Below are 21,906 nucleotides of genomic sequence, written 5' to 3'. Positions count from 1 at the left end.
ATTGGCCAGCAATAAGTTATAAATAAACGGGATGGTTGACTCTAAACTACCTGATGAAGCAAAACAATTAATGAGCAGACTCATTGATTTTGGAATTTGGTAATAGCACATCAAACTACATCAATACTGATGGACAGTTGAGAGAGGCTTACCGGAAGCATCAAGACCGTCCCGGGAGGCCCAGGAATCCCATCTGCACCTGGAAGACCAGCTCGCCCAGCAGGACCCTAATGAGAATGACGGTAAAGACACAAACACAAATAACAGCTCAGGAGTGTCAAAACAGACTCTTGAGTTCTTGTCCTATTTGTTTAATGTATGTTTAATGTATGTTTAATTTACAACACTTTTGGTCCTAAATGTAGAAAGGGAACAATTTGCAGCTTTCATTGCAGTGCACCATTTCCAGAACCGCTGAAAATATCTTTGATTCTCAGTCTTCTAAAGAATACATCAATGACTCTATACTCTGTAGATGCATGTCATAATTTTGTGGAATTCTGTCCATAGGGGGCACTGCAATTGGCACATTTCCCTCTCATAACATGCCTGTGCCAATACTTAGAAATGTAAAGGCTCAAAGTTCCATATGGATTTCACCTTTTGTGTGGACAAACAACAATAAGAATAATAGTGATAACACAAAAGTGTTTTGATTAGTTTGTGCATCGTTTGTGCACGATTGTGCAGGCAAAATAAACATTTGTGCACAAAGGATAGAAGGATTGAAGGATATTAAACTGTAACTTGTTTTGTGACCTTCATCCAAATGACTCCAAAATAGTTGGAATCGTTTGTGCATTGTTTGTGCACGATTGTGCAGAGGAAATAAACATTTGTGCACTGTTGTTTTTCATTTTATTGAGCGTTATGTGCTGGCGAGTGACGTCACTCAGCACCCCATTAACACCTAAATGACTCGAAAAATAATGGATGTAATCGTTTGTGCACGATTGTGCAGACAAAATAAACATTTGCGCGCTATTGTGTTTTACGTTATTAAGTGTTATTTACTGGTGAGTAGAGATGCACCGATCCGACTTTTTCAGTCTCCATACCGATGCCTGGGCTCTGCGTATCGGTCGATAGGCGATACCGATCCGATACCATTGTTGAACTAATAAACTGTATACCTCACCATGTGGAAAAGACTAAAGGCATCAGGCTTGACTAAACATTCTTTCCCTAACTGAACATTAGCCTACTTTCTGAAGAACAAATAGCTGTAGGCTACTTGATTTGTTTATCGTTACAGTAACCGGTTTGCTCTCGGTAACGTTATCAACAGCTAAAGACAATCTAACCTAATGTCAACGTAAACACTGTATTTAGCTAACAACAACCAAATATAACTTGCTCCAGGCTAACGTTTCACGTTGGGGTCGGCTGCAGCCAACAGGGCTTACACAAGGGCTTTTAGACATCTCGACAGAGCAGCCTGAGCCTACACAACACCGATCTTCACCCAGCGTTTTAGGTGAAGTCCAACCTGATAGACATATAGATGGTACGGGTTGAGAATGCTCCTCTCTTTGCCGCACATCGGGAATCCCGAAGGTTCAGCATTTGTAATTAAAACTGCAACCGCAAGGGGGCAACATAAGACTGCCCTAATAACATGCAGGTTCATGCCGGAAAAACACGATAAAACCCGAAGACACCGCGCTGGTGACAAGCAGAGAAAAGAGTCATGACGCTCAGCATCTCAGATCGCAGTTGCAGAGTTTTCTAATGTTTTACAACCCAGCTTGTATACGCCGTTCATTTCGACATATCCCCACTCGGCGGTATTTAACTTTTTTTTCAAACGATGTGCCATTCCGACATGAGGTCGTTAATAGGCTATTAATGCCATAACTATTAGGCTATCATTAGGCTGACGCGACTAGGGAAAGTGAAAGCAGTTCGGTATAGACATTGCAAGTTTTCATGGTGATCATCGGCGCAGCTGTAGCCGATTGGAAATACATACGTTTATAAAAGTTTGTGCACATCCCCGGTCAAGGTGCAGAACAAGAGTAAATCATAAAAAATTGAAAAAGGTTCGCACACTTGAAATCCTTCTTTTTTGATTTTCTTTTCTTTTCTTTAGCACAAAGGAATGACGTTTTGACCGTGTGGTCTTCTTCAGATTAAAATTCAAGTACCGTGCGCTATTTAACCCCTCGAGACCGACTGTATTGCAGTCGGCTGACACAGCCAGGCGACGCTCCCAACCCATTCATTCGTTTTGGGTACGAATGAATGGGTTTGCCCTTAGTTTAAATGGAGGCCGGGGAGAGCGCGCGGCAGCTATTGTTGGAGTTGGCTTAACAAAGTTTTGTGCGTTATATATATAGTGGGTATAAGTATGCACACCCATGCTAAAGTTGACTAAAAAGAGGAATATAAAATCATCTTTTGAGAATTGATTGTAATGCCTTAATTAAAAAAATGAGTAAAAATCAAACCACTAAGGATACAAATTTTTGTATCCTTTGTGATTGAAGAATGTATCGTAAATAGATAAATGTTCTTCCTTAAATACAGGTTGCATAAGTATTTGACCCCTATGTTAAATTCCCATAGGAGCAGGAGGATTTTTTATATGTTTTTATTTTTAAAGGCCAGCTATTTCATGGATCCAGGATATTATGCATCCTGATAAAGTTCCCTTGGCCTTTGGAATTAAAATAGCCCCACATCATGACATACCCTTCACCATAGCTAGAGATTGGCATGGTGCTTTTTCCAGTTAGCCTATTAGCCTGTTTGATGCTCATTGAGCTCAATGCAAATCAATTCCAAAGGCCAAGGAAACTTTATCAGGATGCATAATATCCTGGATCCATGAAATAGCTGGCCTTTAAAAATAAAAACATATAAAAAATCCTCCTGCTCCTATGTGAATTTAACATACTCGTTGTACTTCTGGCGGGTTGTCCAGCTAGGCCCGCTTCATTCATTCATTAAACAAACAAGGCGCGCACATCGCACAACAATACATAATTCCCCAAAGCAACCCACAAAACAAATAAAAAGAAATCTTCCAATCATTAAAGACGCTGAACTTCGTTAAATGTCTGAGCACTGTCATGCAATCAAACAAACAATATAATGTCCTTTAGAAAGGGTGCTCAACCGCACGTTTATTTCAAAACATTGCGACGTGAAATGCCACTAAAAGCGGTTTGTGAAAACTTCTGTTAAGTCCTCTGGAGTTCTTTTAAGCTGTCCTAGACTTAGGAGCTACTTCTAGGCTTAAAATGCTTTGTGAACAACTTTTAGTGAAAAAAATTAGGAGTCCTAAAGTTAGGAGTGACACGCCCATTATTTTAGTTTATCCTAAATTCGCCAGTTGGGAGCTACTTTTAGCCTTAACCCTCTGGAGCCTAAAGTCCCCCCTGGGGATTTTAAAAACTGTTCCAAACACACATCTCAATCTCTGCTAGTTTTTGTCCTTGAAATATATGACACAATTAGACACCTTTAATCAACTAGTTTCCAAATATACTGTATATCAGGGGTCTCCAACGTGGTTAGCGAGACGCATATGAGGCGCCCACAGCGCACCTTCTAAAAAAAACCCACAAGTCGTCTGCAGATCACGCTCTAAAAACATCCTCTGTTGTGACGTTTTTAATCATTTAACTATAGACAAAAACCATTTTAAGAATGTATGTAGACAACAATCTGTAGCCTTAACTACAATAACATTAACTTGATATTGGTGGTGATACCTTAAGTTGTAGGCCTACTGTAGCTGGTTAACTTTTAGCCTTTGGCTCAGAATACTTTTCCCATTCAATCAACAATGGAAGTGGAGCGCATATACATGCTGCTCGCACACATGCAGAAAAAACAAGCTCGCTCGTCTGGTGTAGCAAATGGAAGCATGTCTTCGCGAAAGTTCTGTGCCCATTCCGTGTTTGTCCCATACGGTTCGTGCATGATTGTTCAAGGACTGAAAAGCGTTTGCTTTACTGTAGCACACGGGCCTTTTCTCCTCCATGTAGTGCTGGAAATCGTGTGGCATGATCCAATTAACCTACCGGGCGCAACATGTTGTCAGATCATGGAGACGTGCAATAACTATAAAAGGCGTCTTCATACAGTAAGTCATAAGAAGGTGGTGTTGGTGATTGCTATTGAAATGTTAAAAAAAAAAAAAAAAAAAAACAGTTGTCCACTGAAATCAGAACTTAAACAGCCTCAAAATTCTTAATGGTGAGTAATGCCTTAAAAATGTAGCTAACCTAAATTATTAGTTGCACAAAACATTTTTTTTGTTGTTGTTAAAAAATAAATATTAGGTTCCCCATGCAAACTTTTAAATTAACAAACTGAACAAGATGTTGGTAGTGTTGCATTAAAATATTGAAGAATCAGATGAAAATACGTTGTTTAAAATATATAAAGGCGTATGGGCCTACAGCACATAATATTGATAATTTGACATTGTAAATCACCCACTATTTAAGAGGGTTACCCTCGCATAAAAGGTTGTGAGGGGCTGTTCGCTTCATATGGGTAGCCCTCCATATGATTTCAAGTTCTTCCGGTAGCCCTCATCCCCAAAAAGGTTGGAGACCCCTGCTGTATATGTTTTAAAAGAGAATGTATCAATGGCACTTTGTAAAAACAATAAAAGAAAATCCTAGGATTTCAGTCCTCTCACCTGCAGCAGGCCCATTCAAAATGCCCATTCAACTTAATTTGCATTTGAAAGAGACACTCAAAGTGACACATTTAGTCTGACTTTTCTCTAATTTGTAGTAAAACTACTTAACATATTTGAATGTTCTTTTTACTTATATGGAGCCAACACCATTGTTTTCAAGGTTCAAAATTCAAAAGCCTTAGCTCAATATATAGGGTGATTTTGACCTTTGACCTTTGTCAATGATGGGAGAAATACGGATTTCAATGAAATCCATGAATAGGATTTCCTGCTTTCAATGATGTAAAATGTGACATTTTTAAAATTGAAATCCGTATTTCTCCCATCTTAAGGCAAACTGAGGGAATGATGCACGACCATTCAAAAACATGACTGGTTTTCAAAAGGTACAAAGCTTAATGCTAATCGGTGAAGTGTCCCTTTAAGGTGGAATAATTAGAAGACAGATACAGGTCTGTTCTTAACAGATAGAATTTGCCGGAGTCTAATTTAGCAAACCATTGATAGTGATCCTTCTCAAACACCCAGAGCTGTTGCCACTCTTTGGAGATTCATTCTTTGTTTATTTCAAGGTAGGATACCATAAAACTATGCTTCAGGTCAAAGAAAGTCTCTGTCCAGGGAAGCATATTTTGTAAGGTTTTGTAACTTGAAAAATGTATTCTCATACAGATGATATAACATTTCTTGATTCTTCAATGATTAGGTAAGGAAGTCTTGGCTCTGACCAGGATGTGATTTAAATGTGCTTTCCACTTTTAGAATACCCGTTTTTTTTTTCTAGGGCTCTTCAGCTCATACGCTTCTCTATAGCCCACTGCTACTCTTGCAGTTTGTATCAAAATTGGTCCCATGTGTGTGCTGTTCCTGTGCCATAACAGTAGGCCTGAACTCACTACTGCACTCTTTCACAGCTTCTGAAATACTGCCACCTAGTGCTTTTCCACAGATGGTGGGAGTCAGCTCTGATCTAGCAGATGAGTGGTCAGAGGAATCGAAGGACTGGATTGTGTTTAACTACACCCTACAAACACACAAATAACAAGTAATTTCCTAGAAAGAAAGGAAACATCAGGATGAATGATGAAGACAGTAACTATTGGTACAACTCACACAGGAGTTTGGGATTTGGTTGTGCTTTTAACTGATATGTTGTATGTATGTTGCTATATCTTTGAGTTCAAGGCTTTAGAGTAATTGCATTTAGCACTGGGTATAAAGCACCAAACCAATGTGAAATGGAGAATAACAGATATTGATTTTTTTATTTTTTATTGATTTTTTAAAAAAATATTTTTTTGATCCCGTGAGGGAAAGTTGTTTCTCTGCATTTAACCCAATTTAACCGAATTAGTGAACGCACACAGCACACAGTGAACACACAGTGAGGTGAATCACACATTAACCCAGAGCAGTGAGCTGCCTGCCCAACCAGCGGTGCTCGGGGAGCAGTGAGGGGTTAGGTGCCTTGCTCAAGGGCACTTCAGCCGTGGACTGGTCGGGGATCGAACCGGCAACCCTCCGGTCCCAAGCCCGAAACCCTAACCAGTAGACCACGGCTGATATCTCCATATCATGTTATTACTTGTGCACAACATAAGAGCAAATGCTTTAGTACACAACTTTAGTAGAAAGTAGCATATCAATATCTTAAATAATGGTATGACGACCTGTCATTCTGACTGCTCTGACTGTTTCACTGGCATAAATACTTGCTTTTGAGGCATAAACTAAACATTTGGGGCAAGATACACAGTTTGCAGGAAATCAACTATGTGGTGCAGTTTGCAATAATTCTTTGGATAAATGTACTAACTGCTGTGCGGATATTAATGGTGATTTGAGAAATACAACCAGAGACTGCAAAAAACTATCAAATCCTGTGCCTCAGTCCCAGTGTTCAATCAATACTGATATGCAATGACATTGCACACAGTCAGTTAAGTTGACCTACCCTGTTCCCAGGATCTCCATGGGAGCCTGGAGGTCCTTGCAAGCCTGGGGTTCCAGGGAGACCCTAAAAATATAGAACCACATGAGACACCAAACAGTCATGCATCAAGCAAAAGAGGAAGAAGGAGGGAATATCTGCCTTTCATTTTACTGGGCCAAAACTGCAGCACTTTCCATAAAGACATTCTTTCCCCTAACTTTCCACCATCTGTGAAAGGCATCTGAGAGAGGGTGATACTCACAGCGGGGCCTGCTGGCCCGGGGGCTCCCTCTATAAGCATTCCCTAGAAGAAATGGTGATAATATCAAACAATGGCATTCAGAAACACTAAAAAAAAATCAATAGAAATCCCAGGCCACAGTATAAACAATAAAGACATGTATTAATTCAGCATGCAGAGTATGAGCTTTTGTAAAGCTTTTGGTGGGATTACACATTTAGTAGAGCAAATCTCTATCTAGTGTGCTATACAAGATACCATGTGTGGGGGCATGAAGAATATTACAAAAAACAAATAAATAAATAACAACAACAACAACAACAACAACAACAACAGCAATTATAATAATAATAATAATAATAATTAAACTTACTGGCTCAATCACAGCTGGTTCCCCCTTCTCTCCCTTTTCTCCACCACTACTCCCAACCTAAGGTATAGTTAAAGTAAAAATAGTAAAATCCTGTATACAGTGAAGTGAAGAACACAATGACAACAACTGCTTATACACAGACAGTGAACACAATTTTTTTACTTATACTAACATCCTGTATACAGTGAAGTGAAGAATACAATGACAACAACTGCTTATACACAGACAGTGAACACAATTTTTTTTACTTATACTAACATCAACCAACTACATATTGTGACATCTGCTATCTTTTGACTTAATAATCTTTTGATAATGGGCCCACAGAGTGTTACTGTAGCTAAGGCATGGATTGCAGAGTTGATCTGTATGAATGCCTCCGTAAGTACAGTACATATTCACACATGTCCACTATTGTGACCTTTGGCCACAATATAGGCTACCCTTGTTTCCAGTTCATTTCACCCATCACAATTTTGAAAACCTTTATCATGCACTCCAGTCTATCAGAGATCTTTCTTCTTCAGAAATTATATATCAAGTTGAAGTGTGAGCTCAAAACAGAAATGCATGGAGGTGTACTTAGTTGTAAGACATTAATGAGGAATTGCAAAGCTTGTGAGAAGTATAACTGTGGAAAATGTACAAACATGCATAATTTCACTCACAGCCCTCTCTGTTTCAGCAGGGACTCCATGTCCAAATTCACTCTCATCTGGGGACATGTCAGTCTTCTTCTCATATGCATCATGTTCATCATATACTCCATACTGGTATGTGTCAACATTCTCCAGATCATTTGAATCATATTCATTAAGATCATACTCTTTAAAGTCATCCTGTGCGCCATGCTTTACAGTCATGGTCTGAGTGACTGTGGGATTATCTACCAAAACTTCATCCAGACCTGTAATGTAGTCATCCACTTCCTCCTTATAGTCTGTACTCTGGTGAAAAAGATCAGGAACATCAGTGTCAGTAAATGTACATCTATTTCCTTTATTTATTTGTGTACACCTCTGCTTATTCATGATACAATGCAGTTTAACACCCCGAACAAAGAATATAACATACATGTGTATATATACAGCATACTTAATAATGGATTGGTATACACCCTAACAGATATTTCAGGTTTCTGGCAAACAGTTGCGGTTAATTTTTGGCAACTCTGCAGCAATGTCATATGCAAATCATGCTCATCACCAGAAGTTCCCTTGAAGTTTGCTATTATTGGCTAACACCTTTAGTGGCCAACATTGGCAAACTTCTGGCAATATTTTCTAGTGAACTCATTTGTTTCCCATAAATCACCCACAAGTTTGCTGCAAATCTGCCGCAAACATTTAACTTTTATAAGGGGCAAAAAGACAGACAGACAGATGGATGGATGGATGGATAGATGGCTAGATGGATAGATAGATAGATAGATAGATAGATAGATAGATAGATTAGTTAGACTATTAGAAAGGTAGATAGGCACTTTATGGTCCCCAAAGGGAATTTTGGCATCCAGCACTTTAAACAATACATACAAAAACACTAGAATAATAATGATTAGAAAATGCAATATTAAAGAATTGGTCATCATTATACAAATTAACCCTAGAATAGAATTAGAGATTTTGCGCAAAGACTAATACAGCCAGTAACTAGTTGCAGGGCAGCATGATAGGAGCAGTAGTATGACTCCAGGCACGACCTTTCACCAGGGTTGTGGACCTCACTTTTAAGTCTTAATATTGGAATAAATGTAAGACTAACTGGAGTCATTGATGTGAAAGTCCATTTTCAATTAATTTGCTATCTGTCAAGACAAATGAAAAGAGAACATTACCTTATTGGGTGTGCTTGTCTTAGTCGGAGATTCAGAGCCAGCTAATGCATCATAAGCAAATTCATTATCAGTGTAATACTCCATATCAGTTGTCCCTGGTTGCTCCTGGATCTTCATTGTCACAAATATGACAATAGGAAAGCAAAAACATTTAATACAACAATAATCGTAAAGCTATAAAAAGCATTGACAATAGCTTTGATAATATCAGGCTACTATATTACTATAGGGAAAACATGGAGGTGTTTGGTCGCTTCTAACTTCATCTCTGTTTGGATCCTAATGAATGCATTGGGCTAGCTAAGTGCTATCAAAGCTGTGCCGCGCGCCAGAGCCAGTGAGTGCACGCATTGAACCGTGAGAGGTATGTTTCAACTCTTCTTAGTTAAGGGAATAACGTAGTCTAATATGAAAAAACGGTGAGGTGTTCCTTTAACAGATGCTTTTGTCCAAAACACTGTACATTACATTTTGATCAAGGACCAAATGATGCAAAACACCCTTTCAGTTTTACAGAGAAAAACTCCTGGGATAGCCTGGGGTGATTTTTTCACAGTTGTGGATTGTGAGGAGATGTTGCTGAATGTAACATTAATGGTGACTTTTAGTTAGTTACATGGCAGAAGGCTACTGTAAGTAAAATAGGGATTTTTCAAAATTAATGTTGATCAGAGTCCTGAGATATGCCTGCTTGACAATGAGAGAGATGGATCCAATGACTGGCGTATGGCCATAGCAACTATCAGTTTGGAACTAGTAGTGGCAGTTTGTCCTGCAAGTTGAGAATTTAGTTGCTATGTGGTGGAAAGAAGTAGTTCCACAAAAAGACAGTTTCAGCGATCAAAATGTTTTACAGCAAATGCAAAATTATAACAGCAAATGAACACACTGCAAGTGGCAACAGTGGTATAAGCGGGACAATGGACTATATGACATTCGGTTCACATAAAGAAATGCCCTTACAAGGCGTAAACGGTCCTCCACTGGTGTGTTGGGGCTGTTTTATCACCTTGAATGTGCATTTCTTTCTATGAACCTTTCTTTCTATAACCTCCATTATCCCTTGCCTACTCAAGATGGCTCATAAATAGGGCTGTCAAACGATTATTATTTTTAAATCATGATTAATCGCTGAATGTCTATAGTTAATCACAATTAATCACATATTATCACATTATTACATTATTTCGCATTTCTGAGCTCTCCAGAACTAACTGTAACAGAGTAGTAGTGTAACCAATGCTTAGTGTGTAGATTACAGCTTAAACTTGAAGTGCTTCAGTGATATTTTAATTTCATGTCAACTGAGCCGACACCGGCGCCGATATGAGTGCACTGTCACTTGCCACACACATCAGCGCATCAAGTTTTTAACTGGCAAACGCTGGATGAACGATGGATTTTATACAGCAGAACTGAGTGGTAATTTACACTGTGACTATATGTGATGCTGGTGTGTGGAGTTGATGGAATCAAATGTGGCCTAATTGAATGTCAAAAGCGGAGTGCATCACACTCATGTCGCCTCAGTGTCGCCATTCAGCACTTTAAGACCTGGAGTTTTGAACTACTTTGATGTTTATTATCTCCATGACTACAGGAGGAGAACTAGGCCTAGGTGGTAAAAGCAAACGTTTACCTTTGTATCTGCGCTCGACTCTGCTGTTGGATGCTGAATGTCGGTTAGGTCAGATTCTCCATAGTCATAGTATTCTGTGTAGTCTGTGGTATACTATGGATAAAGAGTTAGACAGTTAGTGGACAATCCGGAAGACCGATGCATACAACTTCATGTTAAACCATGTGAGATAAGATTTTTGGATACAAAGTTACATAAAAAGTTTTTTTTATACAGAACAATTCACCTAATAGGGTTCACCTAAAAGGTTCACACCTTTTTTGTTGAAAAACACTGACCAAAGTGTCACACTATCACAAAATGCACTAGAGACTACAATAAATACAAACACTTATCAGACACAGACGCCATTAGCTGCAGAAAAGTGAAGTGTGAACATAAGTAAGCCTAAGTCTGAACTGGTGAGCAATGCTGAGCAGCGTATTAGCCACAATCATAAATGAAATGAAATGGGGGAAAAAAACACACATGGGTATAACTTGCTCAGACCACGTCTCGGAATGAGTGTCCAGCAGTCTTAAGGCCTCTGGAGGAGCTTTATCTATTGTACAGTATACACTGCACAGGTACTTACCAGTTGGTTACCGTTACACATAGAATAAGAAAAAAAAAATCAAATATGGTGGCCAAAGTTAAGTAGGCCTAAATAGTAGTTTTATTTAAAAACACAAACATGCAGTATTTGTTTCCTCTGCTCTCTTTCTTTGTCCTTTTGGGAAGGCCTATGTGCAGCTGTATTGGCATGTTCCACGTGATCAGTATGTATGCACCACAGTTTAAACAACTTTCTTGAATAATGTTCAGGAATGGACAACTAACCATTTCTGATCTGAATGGCATATCAATATTGACTAATCTTTAAAGCCTTTTACGCATTTCAGTGTGACAACATTCCAGATAACAAATGGTAGCATCATAATGTTACTGTTCATTGATGGCAGTCGCAGATCAACCCACTTTCAACAAAAAAACAAAAATAATATATACTTCATACAGTTATTGACACATTTAACAAAATATCTCCTCAATTACAATCCCATCACAAAATGACTTGACATTAATGTTTCAACAATTATTAGGTGAGAATGAAGTGAGGTATGTACATTTTCAGAATAGATATTGTAAAAAAAGAAAATAAAAGCTGAACGTTAACACAATAGATTTGCCCTTTTACATTTACATTGGATTTATTCCAGTACACCTGCATTGCATAAGTACAATACAATAAAATCTATAACAGCTAGAATATAGTTGTGAATTATCGCAGTCATCTCACATTTGCTTTCTATGTTTTGACTTCTACCTTTAGTAACATCAGTAAGAATGCTACAATGTACCACAGACACAAAATGGTTGCTATAATCCGAGAAGCCAGATCTGGAGGATACATCTGCATAAGTACATCAGCCCTGAGTGACACAGTAGTACTTAATAATGTCCTCATCTCAGTACCAACAAATAGAAACAAACAGATTCAGTATGGAATTTACATTTACAGTTAATACTTTACAGTTAAAATGTTAAACTCTTCATAATTAGAAACATTAAAGATCTATTCAGGTGTTTTAGTGATAAACTTGAGACAAAACCTGGAAAAATCATTAGTGAAAAGAACTCTTCCAGAATGGGCCCCAACTTAGTGAGACGGAGAAGAAGAAAAACATTTCCAGGGTGAGCTCATCAGCTATTTCATGAAATACTTCTGGAAAAATGTAAGGCTTGCTGGAAAGGTTGAAATTCCGAAAGGGACACATGCAACCCTGAATTGGAATAGCAGAGATGTGCTTGAGTTACAGATCTCTCAAATGCATGTGATAGAAAAGTAAGAAAGGAAACTTAGGAATAGGGTTAGGCAAGAATGTATATAAAGAGCAGTGTATACTTTTGAACAAGTGCTATATATTCTCAAAAGCTTCAAGTAAATCCAAATAAATAGTGTTCTTTTGTGTTCTATACTCACCTCATCTTCAGGTTCTTGTGCTTGTGGTGTGTTCCAGTGGGGAGTATTGCAGTCTGGACTAAAGTGTTCACAGTAGTCATATGCTGCTTTAGGGTCAGTCACAATCAGTAGTTGTTGAATGTCACCCTAGAAGGTAGAAATGTATATATGTCTTAAACACAACAGTCATGACGAATATGTGCACTGAGTTTTTATTTAGGTTTAAATATCTTACCCAATAATGATCTGAAGCAGACATGTATTAACTTCTGAAGAATATTTAGTTAGTAAATTGTATATTTCTTTTTATATTTGCTTCCTACTTAAAGGGATATTCCGCCATTTTTGGAAATACAATCGATATTTACCTTGTTCCCGTTCATCCAGCCATTCTGTGAGTCTGGCGAAACATCTTTTAGCTTCAGCCTAGCATAGATCATTGAATCCGATTAGACCATTAGCTTCTCGCCTGCTAGCTTCATGTTTAAAAGTGACTAAGATTTCTGGTAATTTTCCCATTTAAAACGTGTCTCCTCTCAAGTTAGAAAGTGCAATAAGACCAACTGAAAATGAAACCTGGTGTTTTTCTAGGCTGATTTGACATGGAACTACACTCTCATCTGGCGTAATAATCCAGGGAAGTTGCAAACGTACCATGGGCACAGTGATATCTTGCACTCTTATTGCACTTTTTATCTTGAGAGGAGACACGTTTTAAATGGGAAAATTACCAGAAATCTTAGTCACTTTTAAACATGAAGCTAGCAGGCGAGAAGTTAATGGTCTAATCCGATTCAATGATCTATGCTAGGCTGAAGCTAAAAGTTGTATCGCCAGACTCACAGAATGGCTGGATGAACGGGAACAAGGTAAATATCAATTGTTTTGCTCGAGGGGAGGTGGGAAATTAGTGTATTTCCAAAAATGGCAGAATATCCCTTTAACATATAGGTTGTATATCCCTGTGATGAATGTCAAATGAGGAAATGAGAAATGTTCAACAGATGGAATGTGTAAAAAGTGAAAAAAAAACAAGGAAAGCTAAACAAAACAACAACCAAAAAACCTGTCCACATTCAGAGTCATCTATCAGAAGAATGTAGCAAATAAACTTGATAAGAATTGGCATGGCCACATTAGCTACATCTAAAAGTACCGGCATGAAGATTATTTGTATTGCCCATTTACCAAACACAGAAATGGTTGGGCCATCCTTCGTTTAGCAGAGATACAGGGGCATTGGGTAAAAATAGGCAACACAACACTGTATCCATGTGCCTAACTGGGATGATATTGCCTTCTTCGCTGACATAAAACTGACTGACTTGAGCGAAAATTCTACATTGTTTGGGCGGGGACAACATCAGACCACATTTTGGACAATAGCAACATAACCTTCACTGGTAACTGGCAAATCCATCAGTGCACTTAGTACAGTCTCTCTATGAGCCTAATAGACATGTGGTATCTTTTAAATCCCACCACACTTTTTATTCACTCTTCCACACACCCCGAATGCTCTCTCTTTCATTTCTTCTAAGATGTCCTCCTCAATTGTGTCAAGCATTGACATTGAGATAGTGTCAAACTCTACTCTAGACTCTCCGACATTGTCAAAAATACATAGTTGTTTGATATTTTTGTAATTTATGCATCATTTATTGCCAAAAATATGTATGGTGATGGTAATGACACTGCAGTTCTGGTAATGACATGACAAATCACTGATGAAATGTGCTGGTAATAACTGTGCTGATAATGACATTTTTGCCAAAAAAATAGTTTTCCAAAGCAAAGATGATGACTAAGCAAGTATAGCTAGCTTTCTATGTGTAATGTACACAATTTAACTTTTAAAGTGACAAAAAATAATCAAAAAATTATTTAAAATACAGAAATACAGCACATATGGTAATGACGCATAATAAGTGTACATGCCCAACACAAAGGATAAAGAGTGGATTTAGTTACTTTTCTTGACATTAAGGCATCTGTCATGCAGCTTGAGATCCATGTGCTCCACTATGATATTAGGTTACCATGGCTACCAAATAAATTTTTGATGAAAAAACAGGAGGGAAATGCCTTTATGCAGAGTGTGCTGGTAATGACGGCAATACCATGGGACAGATAGAAATAGCGCAAAATAGAGTACAAAATGCATATATTATATATGCTTAATCTGTGCATGTAGTCTATTAGTTCAGGTAACATTTAATTCATATGCATCATTGTTTTTATTAATTTGGGATAAATAATGTTTGAGATATGACATGACATCTGAAAACTCTAGTTTGGGACACCAAAACACTGATTTTGGACCACAAAACGCCAATAAAATGTGTTAAAATCATTAGTATGAGCAACCATAAAAAAAAGGTCTATGCTTGGTTTTGTTTATACTAATTAATGGTGCTAAAATGTATTAGATTTAATTTGTTTTTAATAGAATTACACCCTGTGGACAGAAATAGGCCCGAATTCTGGGAAATGCAAACTTTCCCAAACAGTAGAAGTAAAGCCCCATCCCCGCAGTTTTTTGGTAAACAAGCCTACTCATAGCGCTTTGACAGTGTGTGTAGTCAGATCTTTCCATAACACTTGTTGTAACACTAATAAGACTACACAATATTTCTCAAGTGATCCCAGATTTACTGTAAATCTACAACACGCCTTGCAGCAAGCCCACTAATGAACATTCTGAAAACTAAAGGAACTTCAGTGACACAGTAAAGCTACTCGGAAGGTACAGCTAAGAAAATATTCAAACAGCAATATCATGCATTTGTTGGTTGAGAGTACTAGGTCTGGAACCAAAACACCACCAACCCACCGGGAATTTGTGAATTCTTCTCGAGCTTAAAACCGAAGGGTTGCCAGTTCAAAACCTGACCAGTAGGGGAAAAAATGGAGGGTGGGGGAAGTGGTTGAGCACTGCTCTCCTATGCCCACATCCACGACTGAAGTGTCCTTGAGAAAGGCACCGAACTTCTCACTACTCTCGGAGCGCCGCTGGTTCTGGGTTAGTGTGTGCTCTGAGGGCCAGATGTACTAAGACAGAGCTAAGACCGAGTTTTCGTATGCGCAGAATGCGAATGCTGTGCTTTACTAGCCTGATTACCATCGACTTTCAAAGGCTCTGCGAGACTTTAGTCTGACCAACAGCCTGTGCTAACACGGTTTCTTGCCAGCGCTGGTTGACCCGCCTCCTTTAAGTGCCTCGATTTGCTACTGGTAGATGTCAGAAAGCGGATTGCCGAGTTTAAACCAATAACAACACTCTTTCCTCTGCCTTGAACACGCCTCTACCCAGAGCCGTTGGAGCTGCTCAAAGTTGATTGGTTCTCGACCAAAGGGGGCAGTTCCGCAGATTTCGGGAACTCAGAAATCCTTCTCAATGAGCAGTTGACCAGACCAGCAGCCAAAGCCTGAAGGCGTTGCGTCACTGGGAGGGCGTGCCAGGCTAGTGCTTTACTATATTGAGTGGAATTTACTAAGCTGTCACTTCATTACGTTAACTGCGTCCAACACCGCCCGTTCCCGCCCCCTGTACAACGCCAATTGCATTGTGCAGAGCTGAACCACAAGCGCAGTTGAATATTGCAACATTAAAAAGAATCAAAGTTTAGCGATCATACATGATACAAAGACATGTCAACGAGCACCAACAGACAGAGTAGGCCTAGTAGTTCTACTAATCCACTTAAAAAAAATACTTGAACTATTTACTACACGTAGACCAGGGCTATGACTTAGTCTAACAGATTGAGAAGGGCTATGTTGTGAAAGAGACAATACGATATTACAGAGGCAAACAAAAGTTAAGGTTGCTTTTGACATAGTACAATGAAGAAAACTGATGCTCTGAATACTGATTCAGCTGTCTCTAAACGGTTTTCTAAGAGAAGCAGTCAACCGCAATTTGGATTACACCTGTTTTTAGCAGGCGGAAGTTTTTCAACGCAAAATAGACGTGCGCTGTTTTCATACAAATGGCAGAATACTTAATCAATCGCTATTAGCACCTCTCCTCCCCTGTACTTGCGCGTTACACCCATTTTCAGCTGATCCTCCCAGGAATTAATATGCATGACACGGAAAAACGCAAATAGCCATTCTCAGCTCCCACGGCAGGCAGTCTGCGCGTTTCTCTCATTGCGGCCTGTTAATACATATCCTCCCCATGTTTTTACGCGCAAGCTACGCCTGAAATGGGCACAAAACGTTTGTACATCTGGCCCTGAGTGTTTCACTAATTCACAGATGGGATAAATTTAAGCAATAAGCCCCGAGAGGCCGTGTGTTATACTGTATAATCGAACAGCTAAGGGGCGTTGTTAGGCACGACGCGAAGTGGAGTGCCTAAAACCCCATTAGCTGTTCGATTATACAGTATAACGCACGGACTCGAGTGGCTTATTGCTTTTCTAAAACGGTTACCACGTCGATCTAGCAAGATTTCATGAAACAAAGGCACAGCAACGAAAAAGTAACGATGTATTCATAGATAATCATTCTTCCGCCAAGAAATATATTCCCTCCATATGAATGGTTGCCAAGCAACAACAAGACGCAGCCACTGCTAGTTTTGTGCTAGCGCACTACTATAGAACGAAATACGGTCAAGGTGTGTGTTTATCCAGAGACACTTATATATGAGGAGACACTGCACTGGAAAAATCGCCCATTGAAAAGCATGGGGTAACTTCGTAACGCGAAAGATGGCGGTTGTTTACACCGGTTGGCTATGGTTTGCACGTCCCGCCTCTTCCAGTGCCGTTGCTCCAATCATTTGGCCGATCCTTGGCGGTCACGCTTTTTGAAAGCTGCGTCGTGAAGAACAGAGCATGCGCAGTCCAAAATTACCAGTAAGAAAAAGGCTTTTAAAGCGTTAATTTGATACAAAACCACCAAACCTTTTCAGCGATTTTAGTCAGATTTTCATCGCGATTTCAAACATGTGATTTTTATGTCTCTTACACCTCGGAACACGGACATCCAGCTCTCTCCCCATTCATTTAGATAGAGCCTGGTCTTGTTCCGGTCAAAGTCGCTGCCCGACCCCATGGCCAATATGGCTGCCGAGTGACGTGACTTGCTTTAAAAAGACTTTGGTTTATCGTCCTATATACAACGGCATCGAACGCGATTCAACCAATCATAATCAAGGACCGGAACTATCCGTTTTAGAAACAGAGACCAAATTTCCCTCACAGGATCAAAACTGCATCTATTATACTAATACCCATTGGTAACACTTTACATTACAGATCAGTAATAAGTGGGTAATGTTATGGTAATATATATATGCAATTTCATGGTAATAATATTTTTAAACCACATATTACAAATAATTAATGTGTAATTTCTAGACAATTACTGTGCAATTACCATACAACAAAAATGCAAACAACTTGGGTAAAATAAAATGGTAATAACTAACTGCTGTAAATATGTACTTACCGAAGCAATAAATATTTAGGATTTACTTATTGTGACATAATATTTCTGTAATTATACCAACATGATGGTGCTATGAGGGACTAAATTGCATAGTAACTTCTAAGTATTATGGCACAATTACACAGTGGTCAAAGTTTTTGTAGTAGTTAGTTTGATGGTGAAATGTGACCTGTTATCTGTTATTATGATGAAATAAATGTATAAATAAACATATATATTAACATATTATTACCCACTTATTACTGATCTGTAATGTAAACTGTTACCCTCATACTTATTGATCAAGGCAATGAGGAGCAGGATAGCAGTGGACGACCTTCCTGTTGCTGTATCAGCAGATGAGAAGGGCCTCAGTGTCATAGCTGTCAATCCTCAGGTTTTTTCTCACACATTATAGCTGTGTTCCTGCTGTCTTCCTGTTCTAGCATTTTCCCATAAAATATCCTGTATTTTAATATTCTCAACATTAACCAGTCTATCTACTGTTGTCCTGTTGCTACCTCCTTCCAGCGAAACAGATGTTTTTCAAAGCATCATGTTGCTTGCCTGAAGGCAACCTTAGATTGATGTTGACATTTTTATGATAACAGTGTGGTTGTTGTGAGAGCATGATTTGATGCCAATCTGTGAGTAAAGTCATGTTAGACCTAGCTTCACAACTCGGTTAGTTAATGCAGCAGTTTTGTAGTTCTGTCAGCAGAGGGCTAGCAACAGAAAGATGAATGTTGAAATGTTCCTGTATGTTGGGTGAGTAACCCGGGAAATTTCCCTTATTTTCAATGTTCAATGTTGAAAGCTATGCTAAGAGTGCCACTGACTGACTAGCTAGGCTCAGCTAGCTAGTTGAGCACTGTGATTCTATGCTTTTGTGAGAAAGCACACCATTTATGAAAGCAATAAATTCCCTGGCAGGGACAGGTCAGGGGCTGGACAGGTCTAAATCTCAGGGGCTTTTTTAACACTATGATGTATGCGCCTGCTAATTTGACGGTACCAGACCAGGAAGCTATGGAATTTTCTTCTTACAGATACAGGTCTTGATATAGGTAGGCTACTGCTTAGGTGATCACCTGAACCAAACCTTATTTAACACTAGAAGCGCCGTGCCGTTCTGACCCACTTATACCTAGAAGCGCCGCGCCCCGGTCATTTGACCGCTTTGACGACCTACTAGAAGCGCCGTGCTGGTGTGAACTACTTAAAGCGCGGCTGAGCGGTCAAAAGACCGCTGAGTCCTTAGACTGGGAGGCTGTTACTTACACATAATGATAGCTAGATGGCGCTTCGTGCACGAATCAAATCGTTTGGTCATAAATTCAGATTGCACTAAGCCATGTGTCATTCGTGTCAGACCGTGTAGATAGTCTGTGGTTGTTTCATTATGACATACAGCACGTTTGAGTTATCTGTTTTGATTTGTGTTGTTTGAGGTAAAAACTCTGGAAGAGTTTTTGAACAAACCTTAAGCAGACTTGACTTTCAACTTTTTCATAGTATTTCATTTTTTTATATTTCGTTTTTACATTTTGTATGCTACTTAGAAATGTTATAGGCTATTTTAAAAGCCTGACCTGACGGGAGGGGAAGGATGAAAAATTTCGACCCAACACCGGTGTTGGATCTCGAAATCACCGGCCCGCAGTTCGGGTTTGGGCAGATAATCTAAGCTCTAAACTGAATGGGTGGCTAGTTCTAATTCACTCCCCAAATTCACTTCTATTCATTTAATAGGTAATATGTTCGCGCTATAAAAAAAAAGCTATAGGCCTATTGTTTCTACAATTTAAGCTAACTTCTATGTGAATTCGTGATTCAGGATTGACACACACATTTTAACATTAAGTTGGGGCAGAGCTGTGGCCCACTGGTTAGAGCTCCAGCCCCAAATTCCAATGATTGCTGGTTCAATCCCCGACCTGTTCGTAGCTGAGGTTCTTTTGAGCAAGGCATCAATAAAGTAGATTGTATTCTATTCTATTCTTTTCTATTCACACAACTACACGCACGCTGGCGAATTCGAACATTCTGAAACGCGCATATATGATTGCGCATTCTTCCACGAGTTGCCTAAACAGCCAGCAGCCTATGCAGGGGGCAGAGAGAGGAGGTGGGGGTGGGGAGGCAGTTGTCCTCAATTGCCGCATTGATGTCTGTAGCCTAACTGGTTGGACGAGTGTATGGGGGAGGGGGAATGATCGGTTTCAAATAGGCTATGTTTGCAATGGATAGTGTGTTATGTATAGACCCCGAAGCCATTTGCTTTGAGAATAACGGCTGGCTGGCTGATAGGCTGGCTCAGCCAAAACCTAAATTGCTGCTGCAGCCGCCAAAGTTTTCATGGCTGATAATGGCTTTAGTTGCCACTTCATGTCTACAGATGTTTATATTGTACTAGATCTCAACACACAATGTTATTGTATTGTTTTGGACAAAGTTCTGCACGTTTCACTTCAATGTAGACTGCATGCATGCGTTGTGAACAGCGCAGCAATCTCTGGAAACGGTGGAAGTCGCAGTAGCCTAATATCGCGTTCAATGCTGTAAATCCATCTGTTCCAGAATATTTGGTTCATATCATCAATCTTTGGTTTTGGTGTTTGTGCAACCGGGCCCTGAAGATTTAACAAAAGTCTGAGTAGCCCTACGTAGGAATTAGGAAAGTATGTAAAGCGATATCAAAATTAGGCTACCTTGTTTGCTTCTTTCCCTCATGTCATCTCAGCGCAAGAAAAAAACATTGCACTTTTAATTGGTCGTCAACCATGTCGTCAACTCACTGTGAGTCCTGTGTATCGTAGCAACGAGCACAAAACTGATGTGGTGTATCCAGGCCTAGTTTCTTAGCCTGGATCAAAGGCATCGATATCGAAGGCTTTGGCCTGGATGCCAGACCGAAGTTTAGCCCCGCCTACATCCTTTTCTGCAAGAATTGAGTATGACGTCGTCAGGCTACTAGTTTCTAGCCTATCGTTTATTTTTTGCATGTGTCTCTATGATATAATTATTTTTAGATGCAGAAAGTCTAACTGGCTTAGCCAAAGTTTGTCAGATGGCGGCTCAATTTGGCTTAGAAAATGATGGCTGGCGAAATTATTTTTCGTTAATGGTAAACAGTATTGTGATACATCCGTTTATTTCAGATAGTTTGTTATTAAAAACCATTAACAAAAAATAATTGTTCGTCGACGTTGAAAAACGGACGGTGAATTCAGTCAATATAAGCTACCACATTTCGCTCGTGTCGAGATGTGAACCCGGATCTACTGCGTATTGGTCGAGGGAGTTAACGTTGCGCCACTTAATGTTTCTTTACCCTGCATCAATGGAAATGGGTATTTGACGCGACGTAACTCAGTCAGTCCAGCAAATAGGCCTATGTAAGAACATGCTTATACATAGTCTGAGCTTTAAAAGATAGCCTACAAATAGAAGATAAGATATACAACTATGAATGCACGTAGGCATACGCGTCCTACGTAGCCTACATAAATAGGCTACAACGTAGGCCTGTCGCAGCGTTTTCAAAACAAACTTGCATTTTACCACTGTAAATCGCCTCCATAGACTATGCCATGTAAATGAAAAACAGTTATTAAAATAAATCACATATATAATACATATTGCACATATATAACCTATATGTTTTATGGTAAAATATTATTCTCATGCCCGACTGACAGGAAACCCTTGCGACATCTGCTGTGAGAAAAGAGAATAGCAACCTGGATAAACATGGCCGAACGTGAGAGAACATAGTGTTGTCACATAAGTGAGCGCAAAACAGCTCTAAACTAGCTTGTACCGGTGTGCTTTTGATCATG

At 39.3% G+C, this 21,906-nt stretch overlaps 1 protein-coding gene across 1 annotated transcript in view; it reads right to left on the bottom strand.

Annotated features, from left to right (window-relative positions):
- Window positions 1-21,906, bottom strand: part of LOC134077594 (collagen alpha-1(XI) chain-like) — a 270,154-nt gene that overhangs the window by 186,767 nt on the left and 61,481 nt on the right. Inside the window, exons 5-12 of the mRNA XM_062533297.1 lie at window positions 12,644-12,769; window positions 10,684-10,776; window positions 9,045-9,155; window positions 7,876-8,154; window positions 7,208-7,264; window positions 6,856-6,897; window positions 6,615-6,677; window positions 153-227 (exon numbers count right to left, since the gene is read on the bottom strand). Of these exons, the coding sequence (XP_062389281.1) occupies window positions 153-227; window positions 6,615-6,677; window positions 6,856-6,897; window positions 7,208-7,264; window positions 7,876-8,154; window positions 9,045-9,155; window positions 10,684-10,776; window positions 12,644-12,769 (846 nt within the window). The remainder of the gene's footprint in view (window positions 1-152; window positions 228-6,614; window positions 6,678-6,855; window positions 6,898-7,207; window positions 7,265-7,875; window positions 8,155-9,044; window positions 9,156-10,683; window positions 10,777-12,643; window positions 12,770-21,906) is intronic.

The sequence above is a fragment of the Sardina pilchardus genome, chromosome 3 (assembly GCF_963854185.1).
Source record: "Sardina pilchardus chromosome 3, fSarPil1.1, whole genome shotgun sequence".
NCBI lineage: Eukaryota > Metazoa > Chordata > Actinopteri > Clupeiformes > Clupeidae > Sardina > Sardina pilchardus.
This window is presented reverse-complemented; position numbering and strand designations above follow the sequence as displayed.